This window comes from Folsomia candida, unplaced genomic scaffold (assembly GCF_002217175.1).
Source record: "Folsomia candida strain VU population unplaced genomic scaffold, ASM221717v1 Fcan01_Sc002, whole genome shotgun sequence".
NCBI lineage: Eukaryota > Metazoa > Arthropoda > Collembola > Entomobryomorpha > Isotomidae > Folsomia > Folsomia candida.
The window spans coordinates 15559967-15578275 of NW_019091194.1; the positions used below are offsets into that span (position 1 = coordinate 15559967).

Below are 18309 nucleotides of genomic sequence, written 5' to 3' on the forward strand. Positions count from 1 at the left end.
ATCCAATTACCATCATGACTTCCTTCCAAAACTCCCATCCCAAAAAGTCAACCCAAGTGGCTTCTTAAGTATTAGTTAAATATAAGGTTATAGCAAACCATGACCAAAGTTAAAGTCTGACGTACATATTTCTCAATTATGTGTTCACCAGTTTCTTTCGATAACCCTTTTCATATTTCTTTTGAACATCGGAGTTGAATATTACTTATATTTATAAGGAATTCATTCGAAAAAAATCAATAAAACTGATGATTACTTATAAAGACATGGTTTTCCAATTTTTATTCATTTATATAACATTTGTACTCACATATAACTTTGATGAATTCAAGTCAATCACACAAATTCCTATACACGAGTAGTAATTAAGGTTTGTAAATGTATGTATTGGACGAAATAAAAATAGGAATATGGAATTATCGGGATTATTTTGCCAGGTATATACAAAATGCAGGTGAGGTGATAATAAAGAGGTGCGCAATAGTAGAATCCACTACGTCGTACATAAAACTTGTTATAAACTCAAACTCACATATCCATGAACGATTAACGCCCACATAAATGAAAGCAAAGCAAGAATTGTCAGACAAATTTCCAACGCTAACAGCATAGCATAACTAATTATTATACAGATGATGTTGTGTAAAACGTTGCATTACGTACACTAGTAATACTAAATCTTTAATACTATGACGCTTACTAATCCTAAATAGACCTTCACACGTGGCTATAAAATAGAGAGATGTCATTATTTTATGTAGTATTATTTTACGGAAAGTCAAGTCGTTAATTGAAAGTGTCATTTTGATTTGATACCGTTCTGTCGCATGTGGTGCTCATATTCAGTTATATGAAATACGACACGGGTCTTGAATCAATACGATTCAAGAGTCCGTGAGTCCTGAGATCATCGACGGTACTGCTTTTCACCTTCATTCTTTTGGACACGGAGATGTGTCCAGTTACAGAAACAGTTAACCTCATCATATCAACAAAAGCTATATAATATTTCCAGCCGTGAAAGAATGAATGTTGGCGAAATAAAGAAACGATTTTCCTTTTTGCTTTCACTCACAATATGAGACCGGCACATAATATCCAATGAAATGCCCATTACCCTTCCTCGCTTTACTTCCCTTCCTTCAGTTGGCCGATTTTCAGCAGTTTGGCCGTGCTAGCTGTGTACCTGGAACAGAAGCCTTGGCTGGTTTACAGATGAGAGTAAAAGATTGTGAGGAGTATTTTTGCGACTTTCTTGCAACACAGCCTGAGGAAGCCTTAATGGTGGATTCTTGCTCCATAGAGCTGCACATCATGATGGGGAGGACTAATATCAAATGAGTGAATGCAGGGGTGGAAAGAGAAAGGAGGAAGAAAGGTGGATGTCCTATTTCTCCTTGCTTATCATTCACAACGAAAACGTGTAGTAAAAAAAACCTGTGCTGGAGCACAAGGTTTTATTACCATTTATCTTTCACATGCTTCGATTTTCTTTTCGAGTAGAACGACCAATCCAACTTTCTCCCCATTTTTCTTTCTCTCTCTCTCCCGATTTCCCTCTTTCTTTCATCTATATATTCCTCAGGATATTTGATTAAGAATTTTACTCCATCGACTGACTTTTCCGTGTTTCAATTGAAGAGATGGTTCATTTCGGGTGGCCCTCAATGCCGATCTAATGCTTCGCTAGTAAAGATGAGCTCATGTTTGGTTTTTGGAAGGAGGATTGAAGGAGGTCTTGGCTGAACGGATAGCCTTGGACTTGGATTGAACGAGCTTGGATGTACATGGAGAGGCCTCTCATAAAAACGGGGTCGTAATTTTAGAGACGTATGTACGTATGCAGCGCTTGGTGGGCTTTACCTTGCTCGCTGAGTTAAGGAACTGACTTTGTGGGCGTTATTGGGGAAGATGTTGTTTGTGAGGTGGGCATAATGTTGACTTTTTTCAAGAGGTGCGAGTCCGCATGGGATCCCATATATCCCGACCAGGGTTGATCCTTCATTGGTAAAATACTAGCGCATTTCTTTTCGTTTTTATGAGAACCTTTTTCATCACTGGATTTTTTGTTATTAAATTCGGAGCACGAACAAGTGATGTGAACCCGGTACACTGTCATCTGCCCCATTTGGACATCAAATGGATTGTATGAGGATTGACTTTCATAAGTACCAGAACCGCTCGTTCTTTGTCCTTCGGCTGTTTGACTTGATGAACCCTCATCATTTTCATCCACTCCATCAGACGAAGAAGAAGACGGTGGCTGTTGCTGATGCTGATCGTCTTGTTGTTGGAGACATTCGTTCGTGATAGTATCCTCGTACTGGTCATGATCCATCCCGTAGTATTTGCCTGTAAAGCACACAAACAAACGTGGATGTTTTCAGTTCGTGCTGTAACTCACTAATGAGCAGATTCCGTTTCTACATGCACAGGAGGGCAATATGTGTGTGTGCAACGTGAGATGATTAAGAGCAGTTTCCGTTCTATTCATTAAATTGTATTGAAAAGAAAAGAACAGAACAGACAACGCTCGAATGTCACTAGTCGAAAAAGTGAGTTCTCCCTTCGCCCCATTCCCATTTAGTATGCACGTTCAGTCTGTGTCCTTAATTATTACACGAAGGTTATTGTATAAGAACTTTCATGCAGAATTTGACTGAGATTGTTTATTGTTCGTTTGATATTACAACTGATAATTTTGTTTGTAACTTAATCAATAACGGGCAACATAAGAATATAAAAATACATGTCAGTCAGTAACTTCTGCGCTTTTCTTTATAATGTGGCGCCTCCATGAAATGCTGAAGGTCATCTTCGTCCTCCTCCAATTCTGGAGGTTTGTAACTAAAAATAAGCCGTTGTGTTAATAATAAATATGTTTTGCACATGTAATAAGTTTTGGATTTGCTTGGATTTTGAGAAGAAATAAATTGAGTAATTTGTACCCTGGCACTTGATACCCAGCTTCGTTATCTTCACCACAAAGACATGACACGATCCTATTAAAAATGGGACCCTTTCCGTATTGGTCAATCTGTTCCTGTTTCTTGGCCTTTCTGAACTCTTGCACCTCTTCCAACGCTCCCAGTTTCTTGTCTATGTGGAATTTCTTTTCCTGCTTTTTATTGTCGAAACAATTGGCCCACGGAACCTAATTGTTATCATGATTTTAGATATTTCAGGAAATTCAGTTATTATAAAAGCCAACCCAACACACAACCCACCCAATTTTCCTTTTCCTTCACATCTTCTGCAGTAACTTTCTCTTTGTATTTCTTAAAGAATCGGTACTTTGGGTTGCGGTAGTCATCCTGATAAATCTCATACTCAACACGGGCAGCCTTATTTACCACAGAGTCAACTTTCAGTTGCTGAAAAACAGAAATTTGATTTTTACCCTTACAAATTTATGAACTAAACCTGGGGATTATTATCTACCTGAACTTGAGACTGATTCTTTGCAACTGCTTTCGCCAGATTGGGAGGAAATAAGGTCTGAAATTGCATGTGACATATGTACAAAAGATACAAGCACGAAACACCCAAACCCTTTAGTTAAATATTTGAGATGATACCCTCAGTCCATGAGGTGGTTCCTTAGTGTATGGCGTAGCTTTGATTGGCATCTTCACCAAAGACTCCTCCCCTTCATCCCCCTTTTCTTTCTCATCTATCATGTTTTTTACCACGTCCTTCGACATAGCGTCCGGCAATGGGACAGTGTTGTACGGGTCAGGAATTGTGTGCGAGTGCAACGACGCTTCTGGTACCACAGTCGTCACGACATCTTCACTTTCTTCAATGAGAGTCTCCTTGGCTTTCGGATTGCTCGCGAGGTCCAAAGAGTAGACGCGCGGCACTCGAATCTCTGGCTTTTGTGCGATATGTCGTGTAGACGTAAAGCCCCAAAAATTGTTGTCCTTCACAGTTTCTTGATTGATTGGAGGACGCTTGTCATCAGTGGGTCGATAAGCTGATTTGCTAACGTCTGTAGTGGGTGCTTCTTCTTCGTAATAATCATTGTTTTTGTTGGTCAATTTTACATTCGGTTCCTCTTTTACTACTGGTTTTGTAGGAGCAGGAAGAACTGTAGCAGATGGAAACGATGCCTCCTTCTTGGATTGTGGTGCAACTTTGGACAACTTATTTGATTTCGTGTGCGGCGGATTTGTCTTTGGTAAATTTTTTGGAACTTTTTTGTCTATTGTTGCAGGAGCGTCTGGGCTTGGCAGCTCCTTACTTCTCGAAAGTGGAATGTTTTCTTCCGATTTGGTGTCTAGTGGGGCCACGTGTTTAGTATCAGATGGTTGTCTTAACTCTGGGGCCGACTTTGTCAATGGGGGTAAAGTTTGATTTGAGGAAGCTGATCCTGCTCTACTTGCACGCTCTTCGTCAGCAGTGAAAATTAGGGTTGTCGCATTCACAACTGTAGTGTGTCCGTCAATGGACTGGGTGCCTTCCCCCTTCGAATCGGTGAGGCGTCAAATTGACCCAGTCACATTGACCAACGACAAATTGACCCAGCGACAAATTTAACCATCGCCATATTGACCCAGCGACAAATTGACCCAACGTCAGATTGACCCAGCGATAGATTCACCAAAGTCATATATATATTGATCCCATGCTATATGTACATGTACTATTTACTGCATACACAAATATTTACGCCCGTAGCGTGTGATACGCAGTTTACCCTTTTTGTCAAACTCAGGAGTAGAGTGCCACAGGTTGTCATGTCCAGATTTTGTTGTCCTTTGGATATGTTGTAGTACTATTATATCAGTGTACAAAAGTGAAGGAGGGTTTTACTCCATGAGCCCGTTTACGCCCGCCACACCCCCTCAAAGACGTCAAACCCCCAGAGTTGTCCCACTAAAATCATCACCCAAAATCGAGTTTTGGTCAGATTTGGATTATTTACATTTTTGTGATCTCAGATAGTTGCTCTATCATATCCCATAGTAATCTCAACTTTTTTTAAATTTCGAATTTTTTCAATACATTGGTCAGAAAATCTTCAAAAATATTGAAAATTTCAAAAAAGTTGAGTTTGGAATTGGATATGATAGAGCAACTATCTGGGATCACAAAAATGTAAATAAAATCAACATGGTGTTGGGTCAATCTGTCGCTGGGTCAATATGAGCGGGTCAATGTGACTGGGTCAATTTGACATACAATCTTCGAATCGACCCCTTTCAGATCTGACGAGTCGGACGATGAACTTGATCCAGATGACGAACCTGACCCTGAAGAGGAATCATGACTCTTGACCTCAGCAGATTTGGTGACCTTTGAAGTCGGAACTTTTTTGTGTTTTTTATTTGATGGCTGCTTGTCAGTTGGTTCTGCAGAATGGTCTTTGGGTACCTCTTTTGTGGTGGGTAATAAGGCGTGTTTTCCTTTTGGGGGGTTTGATGCATTATTTTCAGCATCATCTTTAGTACTGTTGGCTTTTTTTGAAGCTGGCTGAATTGCAGGAGCTGGATGCTTGAGAATATGAGTCATCACGGGCGGAGCAGTTTGCTTTAATTTGAGGGGTTTATTTTTCTTATTTTTCATGGTTGGAAATGCGCCGGTAGATTGGGGGGCTGGCTTGCGGTTGCCACTATTCGGCGATAACAGTTCCTCAAAGCCAACACCCGAGGAAAATCCTGGCTCTGGTTTCATATGAAATATTATTTCTTCAGATGCTGAATTGGACGTGCTGTTTCCAGTTGTTTGAGAATTTGTCACAATGACTCCGTCCCGAAATTGTGCTTTATGCATAAATTCATTCTTCCTGTGCCCGTGTTTCATTTCGGTATGTGTGCGTGGACCATTACGTCCGCCAGTCGCACCTGTTACCCTTGATCGTTTGGTTCTATTTGTCCCAATAATTCGACGACGAGGATCATTCTGCTCACATTCATTTGGCTGGAACCAAGAATAGGGATCCACTTTATTCCACACAATTTTGCCCTGAAAGGGCCCTTCTACCTGAACATCATGATTATAGCCGTGTGGCAGGTCTGAGGAATGGAACGTATGCATAACAATTGGTGAAAATAGGGTAATTCGCCAATGTACATTTTCTACTCACCCAGTATAAACTCATCTTCCCAGTACATGCAGTATTTCCGAGGACCTCCTCTGACCTGTCTATAACATGTGCATGCAAAGTCCATGTCGTGCTGTGTGACTGGAAAGTTCCAGAGTGGTCGGTGCTTTACTCTGGGATTGCATTTGGTGTGATATTCAGGGAATAAGTGGCCAGCAAAGTTAACAATCGGTTTTGTCAACGTGGGACGTGTGGTATTTCTGCTTGTCAAGTCTCGACTTTGGGCGTAGGTAGCTCCATACAATTTCATCGTCTTGCGTAACCGATTTGCTTATTAATGCACTAATGACTGCAAGAGCTAACTTTAGCTTTGTGTTTGAGAGTGTGTCTGAGCTATGGACATGAGTTCAATGTTCAAGGACGAATTTTTAAGCGGCTACACTAGAGAAACTAATCCAATTTATTATACAAGCTTAACTCAAGATTTTACCTTCACTTATTCATGGTTTTGTGTCAAGATTCCTAAACTTTTTAGTTTGTTTCCGTGGAGTGAATGTATTAAGATTATGTAATTATGTAATTACATAATCTTAACACATTCACTCCACGGAAACAAACTAAAAAGTTTAGGAATCTTGGTTTTGTGTAGTTCCTCAAACCTCCACGTTGCTAAGGAATGCAGTGCAACACTGAACATGTGCATATTTAGGAGTTAGGACTTGATTGAACAAGTCCAGAATCTAGTAACTTGTAAGTTATTCAATCAAGGTTGGTGAATAATTAGCTCACGTATTATGCCTTAAAACTTCAAAGACAAAGAATATTCACAGTTTGACTTTTGTGCAAGGTGAAAGTCCCGCTCAGTCGGCATCAAGAGATAGCCAATGAATGAGTAAATTATTATACTTAATTCAATATCAATCTCCGAGTCTGACCGATTAATTGCATATTATTCAAGCCATAAACTTTTGTCTTGTCTTGCAACTCAACTGAATAACTCAAATAAATATGCACATATAGAAAAACAAAGCACGATATACCATTTTGCATAATGTGTTATTGCGGATAATTATTATCGCAAGGATGACGACAGCGTTACTTAATTTCTAGTTAACCTTGTATGCTAATTATTAGGGCGATGAAAATTATGACTTACTTCTTTCATCAAAGCGCTCGGTCTCTTTAGAGAGCTTTTCCTGGATGCATTCCTGGTCCTTTGGGAGAATAGCTTGAGGTTTTGCTGGGAAGAACCAGTACGTCGCAAATATGAGATCGATACCTTCACCGTTAACCGGTTGTGCCAGAGTTCCTGAAATGTTTTATGAAATATGCCTCTCAATATTTATCGGGTTTTCAGCATCGCATCCGCATAACCTCGTTATCACACATGCTCATTAGTACACAAAGAGCTCAAATGTATTTACGGACGACTAACTTTGAACGGTCGATTAAGCCTGATTTGGAGGTTCATCCCAGCGTACATACGCATATGCTGGGATGACATTTATAAATTCCATCTTGTCGAAATGACTATAATAATAACGACATGGAACTACCTGTTGAAATCAAGCGTTGAATCCCATCCATGTCATGAGGCCCAATGTGTCTTTTGCTAAGCACGCGTTTCCGCAGCTCATCAAATTTCTGGCGTGCACTTGCTGTCCTGACACGATCCTCTCGTGCCTCGTCCCTTTTCCACCTACTTTGAGGATGTTGAAGATATTGATTGAGCATCGCTTGATCTTCACCTCCAGCCCCAAGAACATTTGCCATGTCTTCATTTCGCTCCCGATTCATCTCAGCGGCACTTTCACCATCGCTGCTTTGTGGCAAATATCTGAGATGACCCAGTGTGCTTTTTGAATACGGAAAAACGGCCGGATATTTTTCCCCTTCGTCCATCCCAGGAGCGAGTTTGTTGTAATAGCTCGGCCACATGTTGACATTTCCGTTGCTTTCTCCTCTCCGCTCTTCTGCCTGCTGGAGGGAAGGAGAAGAGAGATGCTGAGTTCTACGATCGACGTTAATATTGAGATCTCGTACCCCGTTCCCATTACTCATGCCCCCACCTCCTGCCACTTCTGAGCCTAGGACGGACTGAGGGATGGGGTACTTGCCATGTTTATGCACACTGTGGTACGTCGGATACTTGATGCTTTCACTGAGCTCAGGCTGAGATGGCAACTCATAAACAGCGGATCCTCCAGGATAGCTGGGCACATATTGCCCAAGAGATGACTGGCCCCCCAGGTTTCCTCCGCCCCTGGTGTCCATACCTGGCGGCATTAGTGCGGATGCTGGATATCTTGGAATTATATCTGACGTATCCACTGATTGCGGTTTCACATTAGAATAGCGTTGATCTAGATATTGCCACATTTCGGGATGCATTCGCAAGTAATTTTGCCCATCTGCTGAAGTGTCGACTGTGTTGTTGTACTCCAGAGCAGTTCGTAATTCTACAAGTTTGGCAAAGGCAACAAGTTAGCAATGCAGATAAAAATAGTCATAGAATAGCTTTGCAAATGTGATCATCGATTCAATCATTTTATATTTGATAGAATTTGGTGCGACTTTCACTAGCTGTGATAAAATGACTTTGTCAAGTGCATAAATTTTCAGCTAATGCTGACTCTACCTTGACCTCGCATAACTTAATGGCAGAAGGAATCGAGAAATTGTCGTCAAATCTTAGAGAAAGTGGAGAAAGTTCACAAAAGATTTTGTGCTCTCCCTAAAAAACTGAAAATTGAGTAATGTTCGTCAACAAAACTACGTAAAAATAGGCTGGATGAAAATAAAATATGACGACTTTTTCCCTCATTATCTGTACTACACGTACTACAAGTCACGTTAATAATAACCATCTTTAATTACAAACTCAGATATGGAATATGGGAGAGTTGAATGCTTTGAAGTTCGCTTAATTATGGGCGGCTGCCTCTGTCGGATGTTCAAAAGTACCTGTATTTAGATATGGCATGTCGAAATTATGGCATAAAGTACATTATACCCACGACTCGTGGGAGCCACCGATCATCAGGGAATGAATTAAGTACTACAAGTACAAATATGTATGTTACAACACGTCCCTCATTAAAAATATGAGTAATGAGTGTAAATATGTACACAACTTCAATTTCGAAAATTAATAATTGGGCCGTGTCGTTCTATGCAATTACTTTTATTTTCAGTGCAAAACTAACATCGACCAAAAGTAGTGTGCTCCAGAATACATACGGTTCTTCCATCCAAATACATACCCATTGCCATGAACAAAGTGGCTGTCCTCATAATGAAATTTACGAATTCTTGTGAATTCTGGGTGAAGCAAGCAACAATTTGGAGTGCTCGTCTTTCGAATGGCATGTATACGAGCATGGACAGATGCAGAAGTAGATATACCTTCAAGTTCACCACTGCTATGCATATATTCTCCTCGCTGATATGAATTTAAGTTCCTAGCTTCGCATAGCCAATGGTCCGAAAACAATGAGAATGGAACTGCTATCCTCCAGACGAATTCTCTCGATGTAGATTCGACAATGTAGACGCAAGCAAAGGGGAAGAAAGAAGACTAGATGACCACCCGGCCAACCTGCAAATATTTCCGAGTGCTGCTGCTTCAGCTGCAAACCTGGACAAGAATTCCATCAACATGTCATCCTGTCGCAATCTATCATTGTAGTCTTCATTCAATAAGGGACAAAGTCACACAAAGCATTCTACTTTCTCTTCCATTCGAAATTGGATGAAATTGAAGTCAGAGGCGAGCCTCCATTTTGGTCGTCTCTGTCTTGTCCTAAAAGACTGCAAGGAGAAGAAGAGGAATTGGGCGAATAATCCAAGCTACAAACCAGACCTTTCACGACACTAAACGTACACCAGACACCACCAGCTGCAAATTCAATATTGTGGGTTAATGGACCTTGAAATATTATATGAGTGAGTGCAACACGCCATGATGGGAACTATTTTTCAAACGGATACCTCATCGTGATAGAGAAAATCCTTCATTCCACCCAGATTTAAGGCTTCCATGCAAAACAATGCCACCCACTGAACGGATGAGACTTGCTACATAGTGCATAGTTGAATAAACAACCAAACTCGGCTTGCACCATGATTAACAAAATTCATGGTCCTTCCGCAGCTTATTACCAATGGAAATGATATTACGCGTCTGACGAAAACCCGGTAATAGACGCAGTAGTGCCAAGCCAATAAGAAAGAGAGGTCTCTCCTAGTAAATGACGGAAAACTGACAGCGACATGACGCCCATGTCCCTGGTTTATTTTACTTTAGCCAAAACGCAACAGACAATTGCTGACATTAAGGAGAAAGTATTATTATTTCCATTTGTTGATACGTGTGCACACATATTGCATATTATTCCGCTCAACAAAACAAGGCCGAACGCCGCTTTATTCAACCTTTTCACTCCTCTCCAAAACATGTCACTTATTCGTGTGCAATTCAATCAATGAACATTTCATTAACAGGAGCGATGGGGGAGGAGGATGATGATATTGTAGTATTGCTATCATCGCAGGGATAATGGAGTCGACAGAGAGGAAGAGTGTGCAAAATAGACGATTTCTCATTATCTCACTGCTCCTCCTGATCGTGGTATGAAATCAGTTTGATTGAATTTTGGCGTACGCCCACCTTCACTAACTAACCAAAACCCACTAACTAAACTAACCATCAGTATAGTTATGTAGGTATGTAGCTGCCAAATAGCTCCATATATTTTGTTACCCCATCAGTAGTGATACATACATTTTCATCCGCCCGTGCAAATACATTCATCAACTCCAGGGATGCCAAGCAGACACAATTGAATATTCAGCTCATTTCACTACATTCGCAACAAGGGACTTAATTAGTGTTATACTCTCTGGGATTCTGTGTCTTGTCTCCTTCATGTTTTTGAGATTTATTCTGCTTTCACCATCCATCATCGTGGGAAATGCAGTTCTGCAGACTGCCTGCACCTTCATTTATTTATTCGTTCTCGTTCTAGCAAAATTTTTCAGATTACGTGTAGAGAATCTTATGTATTTTGTCTCATGGGAAAAAAGACGAAGCCTTAAAAACCAGTGTAATAATATATGGATAAACTACCTTAAAATTTCGGCGAAAGTTGTCAAAATTGGCAACTTGCAATTTTGCACGAAAATAGTATGATGGCTTGTTTGTAGAGCATTACGTAATAGCGAACAAAATCAAAATCCCGAACCATAATCTTTTAAACTTAAGGGACCACGTCTGATCTCATCAGGTTGTACACATACCTTCTGTAAATAATGTTTATAAACAGTAGGCGTCGTCAAATCCTATCACCAAACTTTGGTAGTGCTCATTGGTAACAAAAGTCTTGAGATTTGTGTTCCAGAGCAAACTAGTCGTAATGTAAGACTTCGCGAAAACCCAGAAATGAATGAAACAGACGTGTCTTGGAAGATGTGGTGATAAAACGAGAGAAAGCAAGCCAGTTGACAAAGGAAATTTTAATTCGAAAGCAAACATACCCGAGTCGTAAATGACAGAACCAGGAAGACCGGTGCCATGGTTGAAGGCTCGAAGTTGGTTGATTAGTTTCGAATTGAATCGAAGTTTACAGAAGTCTGCCCTGCTCTGCTCGTGAACAGTTGTCCCTGCAAAAAATACGTATGTATACAACCAAAACATTCATTTCAATAACAACTTCTCATGATTAGAAATATGTTGCAACGCAATATGTGTGCACAATGAGTTTATTTCTTCTTTCATGCCAAACCTTAACGATGTTTTCAACAAAACAGTAAAAAAAAGTCGAGTTGTGAGAAATAACGAAGGATGTTTTTCTCCTTTTATCTTTGGGAATTTAATGAGATGGGGTTGCAGTGTGAAATGTTATTTTTCTATGCATACCACCATTTCAAACACCACTTCAAAAACGCTCTTTGATGCAATTATAATTTATGTGATGACAATGAGAAGAATTGTATTTTTAGCATAATAATCCATGAGCAGAATTCTATATTATCTATTTACAAAGTCCAATTAGTGACAACACACGAGTCAAAATGGGGTTTCGGTGAAAATGACCCATGAAAATTAGATTATCCAATCTAACCACACGTTTGTCTCAGGTTTCGCCAATGATTGAATGTCCTTAATTAGACGCAATAAGAGAAGTTTGTGACATTGGTAAAAGAGGAGAATAAGATAGAAAAGTTGAGGTATCGCCACCGTTTCTTTGTGGAAATGGTGTACTCAACTGTACTCGACTTTTGCAAATCACAAAATTGAGAAAGTTTGTTAAATCAAAAACTTGCTCTAACCGGGGGGACGTATGTATTTATGTATAATGAGCGCAAGTAAGCAGAGATTTTACCAAGGCTTACCTTTAACAAAGGCGAACTGGGACGAATTGCTTTCAAATCCTTTGCAATTTGAGCTCCAATAAAGGAAAATGTCGTTACCAAATCCTTCACATCGAATGAGCGGGGTGCTCGCTTGCGAACCAATTGTGTCAATTATCGGCTTTTCTAAAATCGGAGAACCTGTGATCCCGTCCAAGACCGTCGTCTAGAAAAAAGTGCAACATGATTATCATAAATACAACCAAGGGAAGAAACAGACTATGTATGTGCATGAGTAAAGTTCATAACGAGTCTTCCAGGAGGAGAAAAAGAAACAAATATCAAGGGACATCAAGGAAGAAATATTTTAAAACTCGATACGACGTTGGTTTAGTAGAAAATGATCCAATTGCACAGTTTCCCGTTTCAAATTAGCTCCAACATTTCAGAAAAATGCAATTGGATAACTTGGATTTCATCCCCAATCAAGTGTACCAATGAGTACATCCATCTAAATAATTTATCATTTCTTGGGACCCCATTTTCAAAAATAATAATGTACAAGTAATAAAGTTAAACAACGAACGTGGATTTAAATATAGAAACCGAATAAGTAAGCAAATCAAAAAGATGGAAGTATGGCTAGTTAGTTGGTTGTGGTTTGGATTTCAACATCGTGGTCGTCACCGTCGTGTGCGTCAGGAGGATCGAAGTTGGGGTCGTGTACTTATTTTTATCAAAGAGCAAATACGGTAACATATATACATTTATGTTACTGGATGGATTCATTTGAGTCTATACTGGGGTATTTAAATAATGAGACAGACAGTAATGACGTTAACTGTACTCTTACACTGAATATGTATAAAGAAGCATAATGAACATCATCCTCAAAAATTCTTTTCAATTGAAATGCAAATATGGCAATTCTCCAAGTGCATTTTTCACATGTACTATACACCATCAAATTTAGGAAATTTTGTTAACTTACTTTTGCATAATAATAGACTGGGAAGCCTGGACCAAACTGGTATTTGACAAGAAAGTCGAGGACAGTGTCATCATTAAAGTATCCAGGTGTCAAAGTGCTGCATAAATACAAATTACATTGATATGTACGTATGCACATTATACATCCGTCCTCATTTATTTTCAAGTACATATAACAAACACATGCATTTTGCAATGTATAAGGTCGTTCTTTAAAAAAAATGAAGCGATGCTAGCGAGAAAGACGGGAAAGTTTTTTACTTTCTCTTCGGGCGTTCTGCTTTTCTCTCTGTCCATGTTCGCCTACTTCATCACAATTTGTTTAAATATTGAAGAGATTTCTTTCCTCCCAAGCAAAGTACAAGTGCGGAGAAGAGTAGTTTAATCTACGAGAGTAGTTTAAAGCATTCTCTTATTTCTCATCCACTAAATTAACCTAACGCGTGAACGTCATCCTTGAGAGAGGGAGGTTCTTCTTGGTTCCTGGTGCATGCTGTCAAATGCTCTGAGGAATAATCTAATCTCGTTCGGCTAATCTTGTCATTTATAAGCAGTACCTAATTCATTCTTCCTCATTTTACGGAACGTTAAAAGAGTGAGCATTGCATAACTACATAAATAAATACATAAGAACGAGACGCCTGGTACAAAACTCTGCTAATGGACACATGTACATACGTAAATTTACTCACGTGTAAGTTTCAGAGGATGGGAATGAATAATTCCAAATCTGATTGAATGAGTTCCCATCAAACGCTATCACGCTGGAGTTGAACATCGCCATAATGATATCTGCGACTGAGTCCCTATTTATGCAAATATAAGTGTATATATACATATACCTAAACCTAAATATATGTGTTATATATATTATTAATTACCCATTTATATCTGCAATTACTGGAGGAACCATAATTCCTTTTTGGTCATCTTGGTAGAGCAGTTTTGCCTGTTAAACAAACCACTTTTAATTAGGGTTACGACAACGCTAAAACTAATTATTAGCACAAGCTGGAGAGTGAATAGCTCGCTAATTTTTCTCCGTCATAATTTCATAGTGTGTGCGAAATGTCAGCCAGCTCATGGTAAATTGTAGAATGGTTTCTAATTAAGTGCTTTACTGATTGCGAGTGTTGGCAATCGCAAATTGCGATTGCCAACACCACAGAGTAATTAACTGGAAGGTTGTCTCTGAAGGATCAAAGGCTTACTTATTCTAAAAATCCTGCTTTGGGTAGATGCCATACCACAAAGGCAAGTAAATGCATGCAATTAATAACGAGTGGGTTCTATTGAAGGAATGAAAGGGTGACATTATGGGCTGGCAACTAATTAACAACTAATATCTGACGATTAGTAATTATACGTTTTGAGCCAATCTGAAGAAATTGTATAAGTCAGAAAGGGTTGTAATCAGGAAAGAGTGTTGATAATACTACAAAAACTTACATTTTCTGTTGACCCCTTGTACAGTTCTGCCAGGGAGAGAAGGTAAAGTCCTCCTCCATGAGTCTTCGTCGTTTCAAGTAAAAAAAATATTAATTTCGAAATATATGTAATGCAATGCATATGCGTATCGCATTTGCAAAATAAACGAGGACGGATAAACGAGAGTAAATAAAGGTAGCACACCTCGCCGCCCGTTCCAAATAAAACGTAATCCGTGCCATCCGGATAAGTTAAAATTTGTGGGGAATAATAACTTTCTTTTTGGTCTGGTGTTCCTACCGCCTGTAAAACTTCGCCAGTTTTACCACTAACGATCATTATCCTCCCAGACAATCGGTTTGTACTTCCTACGAGCAAAAAAAATGAATGATAACCTTATAAATCCTCATTAGAAAACTAACACATTATTCATACGTAGATTATGCAAACTACTTTCATCATGACTTACCAGGCTCCGCCAATGGGTCGCCCCCCTGCACTGCTAATACTTCTTGAACCCCATCGCCTTAATAATTGAAATTTATATGAGTGCATTTATGCAACCGTTAACGAGGTATAAGTATGTGTTATAAGTACTTACCATTTAAATCGCGAATAAACTGAGACGTATAAATGTTCATGAGGGCATTTTTTGCATCAAACGACCACAATAGAGTTCCGTCGCTTCCACTTATTGCACAGAAAACCTGAAACAAATCATCATGACTTCCCTGCCACTTGATATTTACGTAAACGTCGAAGTACAAATATTTCCATACCCCAGCTCTCCCTCCCACAAGGCAGTCAGGTATTCGATCAAGATTTATATCTTCGTTGCAATTTAACGCAAAAACTTCATGTGCTGAAAGTTGATAAGCCAGAAGTGCAATATAAATACACGCAACAGGTACATGCAGGTACTAAAAATACCCTATTTTTACCTGTCCAGTGTCTCCACAACTCTTTCCCGTCAACGCCGTCTAAGGATAATACACCCCCAAAACATGGCATCTGACCATTGAAGTAAATATCACAGACAAAATCGGGGATGCCATATCCATCCGCCCCTGCACAACAAAACACATTATGCACTAATTGAATCCATCGAACATCAATAAGCCCCTATGTTTTCTTTCTCGCCCAACTTTTGTACATACCTGTTGCATATCCAAATATTATATCATCGACTCCATCGCCATTGACGTCGACGAGGCGAAAAGCTGATTCTGTAAGTAATTTTGGAAACTGCTGCACCCAAACATCCGTCACTTCAAAGTTATCACAGGGCACAAACTGCTGGGAGCCGCTACTTCCATGACCTTTCTTCCAAATGTTCACAATGCTCAGGGGCCAAGAGACATAATTCGTGAGGAATGTTATTACAGTAATCAGCCCTGTGTTGCGCATATAATTCTTGTATATTTGACAATTAAATTATACTTGGAGAATAATTATTGGCTTTTCGTTTACCTAAGAACGCAAAAGTGGAGATCAAAATGTAGCACATGGGCATACAAATTACTCTGAGGGATTGTGGCGCTGAACGAACTTCGGTATGTAAACCACCGTTTTTCATATTGTCGAAACCATACTGGAACATCACACAAATTGTAAAATTATAAGAATGCATGACTCGTATACAGGAAAGTGGAGTTAGCGGAATTGCTTATTACCACTTTCTTTCTCGGTGTCATGAGAGGTTTCTTGGCAATGTCATATTCCACTCGGTATCCGTTCCTCCCTCCACTCCGGACAAAAACGTCGTCCTCGACGTCGCTGAGGTCAGCCTCCTCGTAGTTCTCGTTCACCTCCAACTTGGTTTCGTTCATTTTGCAGGTAGGCATCATAATTCCTAATCCCAGCCATTTAGAAATATCCAGTACTTAAATATCTATGTACACTCTCGCATAAACGTGAAAATATCCATCTGAATAAGTATAACTCACCGCTTTAGTCGACTGGAAGACAACTTGAAAGTAAACTTAATAATTCACAAGTACCATTCTTCTCGTACTTGCCACAATTTCACGAAACTGTTATATTGTACATATATTTAATTATTTAGTTATATCAAACTTGTGGCAAAAACCCAGACAAATTTCAAGAAATGTGCCAGCCATTGCTTAGAAAAGAGAAAATGTAGTATTTCACATCCGGAGAGTTTTTTGTCTGTGCAACATGCGCGTTTTTATCATGCGATAAGGCATGCCAACTTTGCGTAACCTTTCAACGTTGTTTTTCTGGCTGGCTCTTATGTCTACATCGATCTTCCATTGGATACACAGCCGTTGATGGACAATCTCTTTTTGAACTTTCACCGTGCAGTGAATGAAGAAAAAACGGAGAAAGCCTTGGCTGGAAGTAATGCTAATTCACCATCAGCCGTGGTTTTAGGGTTTTCCTGCATTCATATTGAATAGAGTGGTCCAGGGAGAAAATCGATACAGCTCCGTTGGCAATTTTGCCACCATGCCGTGCTGGCTGAACGGGTAGAAGGACAGCCCAACTCCGAAATTCGGCATCCGTGTCAAGTGCACATATTAAGTAGCAGGAGAAAGTGAGTGACGCCATAATGTTAATAAAAGCCATATGGAGACAGCGATAATGATTTCTTTCTAGAAAACCACGCTTCCAGTCTTCTCGGACATACGGGAGATTTTAGCCTGTTGTGGTGAAAGTTATTAAGAATGCATATACGTTGAAAAAATCTCATAACTAAAAGACAGAGACGACGGTTGCGTCTCCTTGTGTGCCGAGAGATTTTTTGCTAATGAGGGGGGGCGGGGCGAACAGAGCAGCTGATTTTCATGTAAACAATGCAGGCAGTTGCATGTAAAAAGTTGCTTTGGGTTTAGAGAGTGACCGTTCCCACTCTCCAAACGGGGCATCGCGAACCAGAAAAGGAGAAAAATTTCGACTAAAACTTCTAATTTGCAGCTAATACAAAATGGATTGATTTCGTTTTGGTGGCAATAAATTCCCAAGTTTGTGCTTTACAATTGCCATGTTGCATAAATTCCATAATAAATCTCAGAGAAAAGTATTGAACTGAAACATGGACTCATATCATGTTTCAGTCCAATACTTTTCACCGAGATTTATTATGGAATTTATGCAACATGGCAATTGTAAAGCACAAACTTGGGAATTTATTGCCACCAAAACGAAATCAATCCATTTTGTATTAGCTGCAAATTAGAAGTCTTAGTGACAAAAATCATTTACATTACTGGTAAGTGGCGAGGAGAAAAAGTCAACTCGCTCACTAGGATGCCCAGACTGTTCCCTAACTCAAACTTTAATAATCCACTAAAGCCACATGTATTTTAACCGATGACAGTAGCTATTTTTTTTCCTTGATGCATTCATTTTTCTGATACTCGTTGTCTGCTTATATCTATGACGGAATTTTAGTTGTCTCAAGGTGCGTTTATGCTTCACGTTATCGTCACGCCCTCCTCCAAATCCGATTTTTTGATTGGCTGAGCGAAATT

The 18309-nt window shown here is 39.6% G+C and overlaps 2 protein-coding genes across 8 annotated transcripts; both read right to left on the minus strand.

Moving 5' to 3' along the window:
- Positions 1-252: 252 nt before the first annotated feature.
- On the minus strand, positions 253-17211 carry LOC110843502. Of its 7 annotated transcripts, none has more exons than XM_035847720.1 (19): positions 16762-17207; positions 16489-16667; positions 16286-16406; positions 15973-16209; positions 15757-15882; positions 15595-15677; positions 15417-15522; positions 15285-15341; positions 15020-15183; positions 14837-14899; positions 14269-14336; positions 14080-14193; positions 13389-13485; positions 12440-12623; positions 11582-11707; positions 8090-8505; positions 7603-8023; positions 7203-7355; positions 253-2352 (listed from the first exon to the last, which is right to left on the minus strand). In XM_035847720.1, exons 2-19 carry the CDS (start codon positions 16660-16662, stop codon positions 1877-1879), a joined length of 3186 nt encoding a protein of 1061 aa, XP_035703613.1. In that variant the 5' UTR covers positions 16663-16667; positions 16762-17207; the 3' UTR covers positions 253-1876. The 7 variants fall into 7 exon arrangements, 6 of the variants coding, with proteins under 6 accessions (XP_035703613.1, XP_035703612.1, XP_035703611.1 ...); XM_035847719.1 differs by having other exon boundaries at positions 7603-8026; XM_035847718.1 differs by having other exon boundaries at positions 7603-8505; positions 16762-16848; positions 17039-17206.
- On the minus strand, positions 2650-5588 carry LOC118434378. The gene is made up of 6 exons (XM_035847723.1): positions 5250-5588; positions 3579-4466; positions 3442-3498; positions 3228-3374; positions 2949-3154; positions 2650-2847 (listed from the first exon to the last, which is right to left on the minus strand). The coding sequence occupies exons 1-6, from the start codon at positions 5442-5444 to the stop codon at positions 2757-2759; spliced, it is 1584 nt and encodes a 527-aa protein (XP_035703616.1). The 5' UTR covers positions 5445-5588; the 3' UTR covers positions 2650-2756.
- Positions 17212-18309: the final 1098 nt, after the last annotated feature.